This window comes from Rhododendron vialii, chromosome 12a (genome assembly GCF_030253575.1).
Source record: "Rhododendron vialii isolate Sample 1 chromosome 12a, ASM3025357v1".
NCBI lineage: Eukaryota > Viridiplantae > Streptophyta > Magnoliopsida > Ericales > Ericaceae > Rhododendron > Rhododendron vialii.
The window spans coordinates 5,200,719-5,209,536 of record NC_080568.1 but is presented as its reverse complement, the minus strand read 5'-3'; the positions used below and the strand labels follow the sequence as shown (position 1 = coordinate 5,209,536).

The 8,818-nt window shown below is 37.8% G+C and overlaps 2 protein-coding genes and 1 long non-coding RNA gene across 4 annotated transcripts in view; 2 read left to right on the top strand and 1 right to left on the bottom strand.

Annotated features, from left to right (window-relative positions):
• Positions 1–7,990, top strand: part of LOC131310228 (putative disease resistance protein RGA4) — a 103,685-nt gene extending 95,695 nt beyond the window's left edge. Inside the window, exon 3 of one of the 2 annotated variants that reach the window (XM_058337141.1) lies at positions 7,045–7,990. The gene's annotated coding sequence lies outside the window, so the exon portion shown is untranslated. Of the gene's footprint in view, positions 1–6,425; positions 6,546–7,044 lie in introns of those variants that run through there. The other variant, XM_058337142.1, reaches the window with a different exon arrangement.
• LOC131310227 (disease resistance protein RGA2-like) lies at positions 1,419–6,448 on the top strand. The gene is made up of 2 exons (XM_058337139.1): positions 1,419–4,796; positions 5,703–6,448. Exons 1-2 carry the CDS (start codon positions 4,160–4,162, stop codon positions 6,446–6,448), a joined length of 1,383 nt encoding a protein of 460 aa, XP_058193122.1. The 5' UTR covers positions 1,419–4,159.
• LOC131310229 (uncharacterized) lies at positions 6,639–7,131 on the bottom strand. Its single transcript, XR_009195149.1, has 2 exons — positions 7,027–7,131; positions 6,639–6,773 (listed from the first exon to the last, which is right to left on the bottom strand). It is a non-coding gene; the product is annotated as an uncharacterized LOC131310229 (long non-coding RNA).
• Positions 7,991–8,818: the final 828 nt, after the last annotated feature.

Sequence of the window (8,818 nt, the reverse complement as noted above, 5' to 3'; positions counted from 1 at the left end):
AACTCGCAGAAGTTGAAAGACCTGAAAAAATAAAAGGAGTTGAAAAGATAGCATAGAGGAAAAAATAAAAAGGATAATTCGGTCTCACCATAAACAAGTTTTTCTCCTAGTCAATGTTGCCTAAGGGTATCCCTGCAAAAAATCAGATCCATTGGTCCATTAGATATGCGTAAGAGGTTGATCAAATCTTTCAAATTTCATTGAGAACTTATCCCTACCTTCTCAAAATCAAAGCCCTAATCTTTCCCAGTGTGCCCGAGCTCTCTGGGCACAATGTTAGTAAATTCAACAAATACTTGAGGCAATTAACAAGATATATATAAACTATTTAACATTTATTTCAGAAATTAATGATTCAAGTTCTAAAAATCGAAAAAATATATAATTTTACTAAACATGTAAGATTTTGCCATATTCTTCTATGATGTGAGTTTCTTACATGGGTTGTACTCTACCGTCGTGATTGATGTGACGTTTCCGTTGTTAGACTTTGTTTGTGTATATGTGCACAAGAGCCTTCCCTTTTCAACTGGTGTAGGTATATCTGTATGCATAAATCTTTTCTTTTTGCATTGGTGTTTCGTCCTTATCTCCAGCATGTTACCACTAGAATATATATAGCTACTGTTGCCGGCCACCTTGATTTCTTAATTCAATCACCATCCAGAGGTCTTTGTTTATATATTTTTCTCGGTGTTCTACACATGGGTATATGCGTATAGCATTACTCGTGCCATGTACGGAAGCACAACAATATTTTTTTATGTTTTTATCTCTCATCGATGTTATTTTTTTTTTAGATATTTAACGTGAGGGAAAATGCAAGGGGAAGTTTGAGATTTTTTCATTTCACTGTGGAGTGGGAAAACCAAAAGCAAATGGAAGATGAACGTGAGTGGGCTATGGTGGAATTTTGCTTGACTTTGTATTTTTTCTATAAAAAAAAGTGTGTTTTCTACTATATCTATACTATATATTATAAGAATGTAATTACCAACTAATTTTTTTTTCTATCTTTGTTTTTTTATTGTCATGAAATTTTTCTTAATTTTTAGCCAAAAAAGAAGAAAAATTGAAGAAACATACATGCCAACCTACTAACGCAGAAGCAACAAGAGAAAGATTTGATGTTTTTTCTGTTCACGTTCATTGAGCAGGCAAGACGCTAGATTAAATATCTATCTACATGTACACATAGAAATTAGCCCAATTTATTGTTTAGAAATTGGCTCATTTCATTGTGTCTTTTATCACTTCTTAATTTTGACCTCTGAGTGCATATCCAACCAATCTCTAAAACTTCAAAATAGAAAATGGATGTGGCATATTGAAGAAATTTTTTTGTAATTTATTCACATTTTTTGCACTTGAAATATTTTTTTTTGAAATTTATTCGTATTTTTTGTACTATACTAAAATGACACACTTCTTCGTCATCTCAACATCAAAGCCCTAAAAAATCATAACCCAGGGTGCCCGAGCTTCTGTGGGTACGTTGTCTAAACTGAAGGACAAGCTCAGTGGACTGCTCGAAACGTATGCTTTCTTTTCTCCCCTGGTTTCAATTTGTATTTTTCCCTTTAAGATTTCATATTAGAGAAGCGAATGACAAACAAAAAAAAAAAGGAAAAAGATTTGCTTTTTAGTCTTAGAAAACTGGACAAAGTTGGTCCAAGAGACCATTTTCCCCCAAACAATCGACCTCTTGCACATTGCACGAATAAGCTTGCAGTAGGGTTTGCTATTAGAAGTTACTGTGATAAACAAGATTCACTACTGACGCTGTTCGATTGGAGTTTTTGAAGGACCATATTGGGAGAGAAACATTGAGAGAGTATCTGAACCAATTATGGGTTGTGTTCTTCCCCAGATTCAACTTCTAATGAGATTATTAAAGATATGGTCAACTCTCCCTGATTAACAAAAATAAGCTAAATAGCCGGCAATGACCAAGACATTGACCATAAAAATAATCAAGACTTCAAATCTGCCGCCATATGATAGGAGTAGTAGTTGTCCTCGAGCTGTTGTAATCACAACATCCCTTCTCCGTTCTCTTGTATTCTTATCCTGCTAATTATTCGCCAAACATTTTTTCCTTCAAGTCCCAATTTCTGTTTACATAAGGAAACCATGATTCCTTCTGTGCTCATCTCCGCGGCCAAGGGAATCCTGAATGGGTTGCTTCCCCTAGCAATAAATCAGATTAACCTGGCATGGGGTTTCAAGAAAGACCTCGAAAAACTCCACGAAAGGCTAGAAATTATTCAGGCTTTGCTATATGATGCTGAGAACCAGAAAATAATCTCACATACTATGATGGCGTGGCTAAAGAAACTCAAGGCTGCAATCTGCTATGCTGAGAATGTGCTGGATGAATTGGCCTATGAAGCTCTTCGAAGAAAGATTGAGGTTCACGACCGGAAGAGGGACAAGGGGCGCCATTTGTTCACCCACTCTGATCCATTGTCATTCCATTTCAAGATGGCTAATAAGGTCAATAACATCAATAAACTGTTAGACAGAATTTGTAAAGCAGCAAATGATGTTGGTCTTAGACCAGCTGAGCAACTCAATGATGTTATTGTTGAACCTAGGGAGTGCATGATGAGTCAACCTTTTATCGATCATACACAAGTTGTGGGTAGGGATGGTGATGTTTAGGTAGTGGTAGATATGTTACTTGGTTCTTATGTAGAAGATGATTTACCTGTCGTTGCTGTTGTAGGAATGCCTGGGCTAGGAAAGACAACTCTTGCTCAGGTAGTTTACAAAGAAGCAAAAGTCATTAAGAATTTATGTGCGAGAATGTGGATTTGTGTATCTGATGATTTCAAGGTGGAAAGGTTATTGAATGATATGGAGTAATCTCTTACGGGAGATAAGTCTGAGACTCATAGCATTGAAGGGGTAGTGAGAAAGCTTAGACAAAAACTGAATGGGAAAAAATACTTGCTTGTATTAGATGACGTTTGGAACACGAAGCCAGATTTATGGGTAGACCTGAGAAGTTCTTTGGCAGGAATAGGTGGCTCTAAGGAAAGCAAAATTTTTGTTACCACCCATAGTATGGAAGTTGTATTAGCAATGCGAACATCCCCGTCATGCACCCATCAGTTGACGACACTATCAGAAGCTGATTGATGGACAATGTTTAGGAAAAGAGCATTTTCCAATAGAGAACCAAGAGAAACTCCAACTTTATTGGATATTGGTTGAGGAATGGTAGAAAAGTGTAAGGGTGTACCATTAGCGATAAACTCATTAGGAGGTCTACTGTACTCGAAGCAGGATGAACAAGAATGGGAGTTCATCAAGAAGAGTGAAATATGGAGTTCACTCGAAAATGAAAATGGTATTCTACCAATATTGAGGCTTAGTTTCGACCATTTACCTTCACCATCTTTGAAACGATCTTTTGCATACTGTTCTATTTTTTCAAAGGATGAAGTCATTATCAAGGATGAGTTGATTCAACGTTGGATGGGTCTAGGATATCTTCAACCTTATTCAAGATGTAAGGTGGAAATGGAAGAGTTAGGCAATGAGTATTTTAATACTTTATTGCGCAATTCGTTATTCCAGGAAGTGGAATATGACGAGTACAACAATATCACAAGTTGCAAGATGCATGATCTTGTACATGATCTTTCACTTCATGTCTCACAGGGTAATTGTTTGACTTTGGAAGCTAGTGAGGTGAAGAATAATCTCGATGTTGAACATCTGTCATTACTTCTTAGAGAAGAAACACGGTTAGATATTTCGGAAGAAAACATTGGAAAATTGAGGTCACTATTTTTAACGGGAGATCTCCCCGAAACACCCAATATTTTCAATGTATTCGCGCTTTGTGTTTAGTAGACTCCAAGTTGCCAAGTTCAATATGCAAGTTCATACATTTAAGGTTTCTTGACATCTCTAGCTCTTCTATTACGAAAGTTCCAAATTTTATCACCAAGTTCTACAATTTGGAAACACTAAAGCTACCATGGTATCTAGAAGAACTTCCAAACGATATCCACAACTTGGTTAGCTTGAGACATTTATATCTTGGATATTCATATGGATCTAGAAAGTTAATGCCAATGAAGATAGGGCAGTTGACATCATTGCGAACATTACCTGTCTTTGTGGTGGGCAAGAAGAGTGCCATAGAATGGAAGAGTTGGGTAACTTAACCAAGCTAAGAGGTAGGTTGGTGGTTCGGGATCTACAAAATGTGAAAGACAAGGAAGAAGCAAAGAAGGCTAAAATGTTTCAAAAATCTAAACCTCAAGAGTTGACATTGTACTGGGATGGAGACCTTAGAAACTCCAATGATAACCATGAGGATGTGTTGGAGGGACTCAAACCTCACCGGAAGGTTAAGGGATTAATACTTCGTTATTTTGGAGGAAGAAGATTAGCGTCATGGATGAGTACTACAGATGCCCTTTTGCTTCTAAATTTGGTGAAGATTAACCAAGCTAACTTCAGATTATGTGAGCAAGTCCCTGTGCTTGGACACCTTCCGCATCTTGCAATGGTCAAAATGGTTCGTTTGCATAACTTGAAGCGTATTGGTCCTGAGTTTTATGGACCAGATGAAGGCATTATTGATAATTGCAGTAGTAGTGGGGCAGCAGCAAGAGTATTTCCAGCATTGAGGGAATTCCAACGTTTTGATATGCCTCAGCTAGAAGAATGGTCAGACGTATCATCATTACCTGTTGTTGGCACAAGAATGCTGGAGTTCTTCCCCCATCTTCAGAAGTTAGATATCTCAAAGTGCCCCAAGTTGATAACCATCCCAGGTGATTTGTTATGCATTTAGCAATTACTTGTTACATTGTACTGTATTTACCATAATTACCAAGAAATGCAGTACAGCATGTCCCTGCTCATACATGTGGGAGCAATTTTTGTTCACCCTCATCTTTAGTGAGGGTTACTTTAGACACATTTTATGAGATATTTCGCGGGTTCATTTTGGTAATCAAAATCGTTCATTGTATAAGAATAAATTTGTTAAGATACCATGGAAATTCAGTTTAATCGGATATCGATAAGTACTCGATGAAAAAAAATCAAATTTTGCTTTATCCAGTTATACACCCAAGAACTATATTTTTTTAACAAGTACTTACTCATCCTCGATTGAACAGATATTTTTCTTGATCTCTTAACAAATCAATTTATACCAAAATGAACAGTTTTGATCATCAAATCAGGACCTGCAATATTAGCTCACAGAATGCAGGTAAAGTTACGCTTACCAAAGGCAAGGGTGAACAAAATTTCTCTCTGTAGAGGTAGATGTGGATTGAGAAAATATTGCTACTTTAATGGAAGATTTGCTAAAAAAAAGCAGTGAGTCCCTAATGCTTTGTTTGGAACTTGTGGAAAAAGTGGGAAGGGAACAAAAAATAATTAAGAAGAAAAATGTGAGGAAAATAAAGGGAAAATTACACTCTACTTAATACACTATTTTGCCATTTTCTCTCCACTTAATTCTGAATCCAAACAAGGGAAGATTTTTTTTTGAAACTTTCCCTCTTTTCCCTTCCTTTCGCCATGTTCCAAACAAAGCATAAGAGATTTGACAATAGGGGAAATGGATGAGCTAAGTTATTTCCTCAAAACCTAGCGTTACTTGAGAAGTTCGAAATATCGGTCTCATTGCTATAACCTGATGAGTCCAACTAACGAAACTGAAGCAGCATTCAACGGCTTGACATCCCTTCAACATCTTGAAATTGAACGTTGCCCTGAGTTTTCAAGTTTGCCTAAGGAGCTGCTACAACCAACCCTTGTAGATATACGCCTAAAGTGGTGTCCAAAGTTAAAAACGCCCAATCTAGAAGCATTACGTGGCCTCACATCCCTCAAGAACCTGACAGTTGAAGAATGTCCAATCTTATGGAGTTATTGGGAGGAGGGACTGGTTTGCACCACCAATCTTCAATCATTGCATATAGGAGAATTCACTGAGAAGTTAAGATTTTTCCCCTGGCCCTCCCCAAGTGCTGCATCATCACCATGGTGCCATTTCACATCCCTGAAGTATCTAGTTTTAGTGGGATGGGCAGAGGTCAGGTCTCTGCCTGATCAACTTGAGCACCTCTCTGCCTTGACAAGTTTAAAACTTCAGCATTTCAGTGGATTGGAATCTCTGCCGGAGTGGCTGGGTAACCTTTCATCACTTCAATCCTTGGAAGTACATGAGTGTCCCCTTCTTGAGGAAAGATGTGAAGAGGGAGGCGAAGATTGGCACAAGATTGCTCATATTGCATCTATTCAAATAGTTAACTTATTCTTCGAGTTCTTGTCTTTGCCTCTCTCTCTCTCTCTCTCTCAGGTGTCTATGTTTCTCTTCTCCATGTGCGTGCGTGAAATAATCAATGGAAAATGTTATCTGACCTTTGTGATTATTGGGCTTTCAGATTCATGGGATCGATTTTACTGAGCTGATGTGTACCCTCTCCATGCCAGATAAAGCATGAAAGTACCCTGCCAGTCATGTAATTTCTCACTTTTTGCATTATCTTTTGTTTGCGTTTCTTAGACTAGGTACTCTTTCAATGGCAGTTTTAGTGGGTCTGTTTTCTTGGTCGTATACATTCAGTCGTTGTGATTTCTGAGACCTCCGCGAAAATGAAACAACAGGGCTTGTGACAGCGGACTCTGTTGAAGAAAGTAGTCCTTAGCTATTTAGCTCCACATGTATTTAAATCCTGTGATTGAAATGGTTTAAGTAACCCGTTCTCCTATTCACTGAGCACTAAGCGCAGCTAAGCTAATACGTGCCGGAGAAGCCAGGTGCCGTAGGTAAGCTCTATGTGGCCTCTCAGAATTTTGACCAGACATAGGGTTGGCAGCGAATTTCAGTCTTCGGATGCATGTGCTTTCGGGGCCCCCCACTCATTCAATCACTTGCTTGTGATTACAACCATTCCCCGAAAAGGGAGAGTCGAGGAATCGTCCGCTCCCGTTCATGTGCCAAACCGAACATCTTTAGGTCCCGATTTCTGCGAACGAGTGTACAAAGTGAAAATCCTCAAGGTCCAGTAAATAACGCATCCTGAGAATCAAATTAAAGTGCACTAGTACGTCTTAATATTGTAAGACTAGTGATCAAAATAGCTATGAGACTTCTCTCTCTCTTTTTTTCCTCATTTTTTTTGCTCCATTTCTAGGTGTTTTTGATTCCCATGTCTTTGAGACAGCGCAATATGCCAAGTCTATCTAACAAATTCTCGGTAAGACATGGATTTCAAGGGTCTTTCTCGTGCATAAATAGTTTTTCTAACACTTTTCTAGATATTTATTTTCTTAAGCATGAATTCGTTGTTTCTGTTCAAATTGTTTGAGAATGTTTTGCCTGCTGGTTAACTGCAAATTGTCCAGAAATCGATAAGCTTGCGATTTGAGCACTTCTTGATTGAAATCAATATTTTGCAAAGGTAGGTCGAAGTGAAGCTTTTGATCTAGGACTTCAGTGTCTGATCTCACCGAAATGATGCTAGAAATAATGCGCATCAATATTTAGTACTGGTTCTTTGGCTGCTATTTCTGTTTGGTTTTAGCATTGTTTTTTCTGCTCTTAGTGCTGGTTTTGTGCTGCTTTTAAAGCTGGTTTTTCTGCTGATCTACTGGTGGAAATGGAAGTGGATCTGGAGCTGCTTATCACTGAAACTAAATCTGTTGGAAGGTGGTGCTGTTCTGTTGAAAATATGGTTGGCTTGCTGCTGCTGATGATACTGTTAGGGTGTTGGTTGTACAAATATTTTGATGAGTCGTATGTTGAGATGTTATAAGGATTGTTGATGTATTGAGTCAAATTGAGGGATTTGTCCTCCTTTGTAACAGTTTCACTTTGTTCCATTTTATTCTCTGTCTTTGACTGAACTATGGTATGCTTCTTGCCTACTTGTTTTGGTCTGTTTGGGCCCAGGGTGGTATACGATTGTCGGAGAGTGTGGGTGCCGACTTACCTTGGGATGCGTGCTTTTCGTTGTAATGCCATCATGCCCTAGATCCATTTAATTTCTGTATTCTTGCTTCAAAGATTAATAAATAGCTGAGCTAGTCTTAGATCTGGAGACATCGTAATGTTTTGCGTATAGAGGTGAGGTATTGCACCTTAGACAATCAACTAGGACTAGCAACGAGATGATTTAGCAGTGTGCTAGAAAATGCTATGTTTTGAATCTTTCATACCTCATTTTGTAAACTTTGGCCTAACTTTGTTTAGGACAATCAACTTTAGTTTTCCAACTTTGGTCTTGAAAAAAATTTAGGAGATAAGCTGTAGTAAACACCCCCAGAAAAGGGTGCAAGGTGTGCCCTCCATATTTTGAGCCACAAAATTTCATAAAAGTAAGCTACAAAATTTGTATTTTGAACCACAAAAAATCAAAAATAACACCACAAAAAATCATAAAAATGAGTTACAAAATTCATAAAAATAAGCCACAAAAATGGTAACCTAGAGCTGTGTTTTTTTTAATACCTTTAGCCGTCTTTTTATCACAAAATTTGTAAAAGTAAGCCACAAAATCGTAAAAGTAATCACAAAAATTCAAAGGGAGGCATCAACTGCATGGGAGTATGAGAATATAAAAGAGATATCAACTGCACTCCAGTCCACTTACGTAATATTGAAGTTTTCATCGTGGGAATTTACTGCCCAAAGTTTATGTTGACTCATTCAAAGAGTTGAAAACTTCACAGAGAGACGTTAAAAAATGTGAAAAATGACACAAAAAGGCATATGCCCACTAGCCGAAAGTGATTTCAGTCAATGGCGAAAGTGGAATCGTCAACTATAATTGTT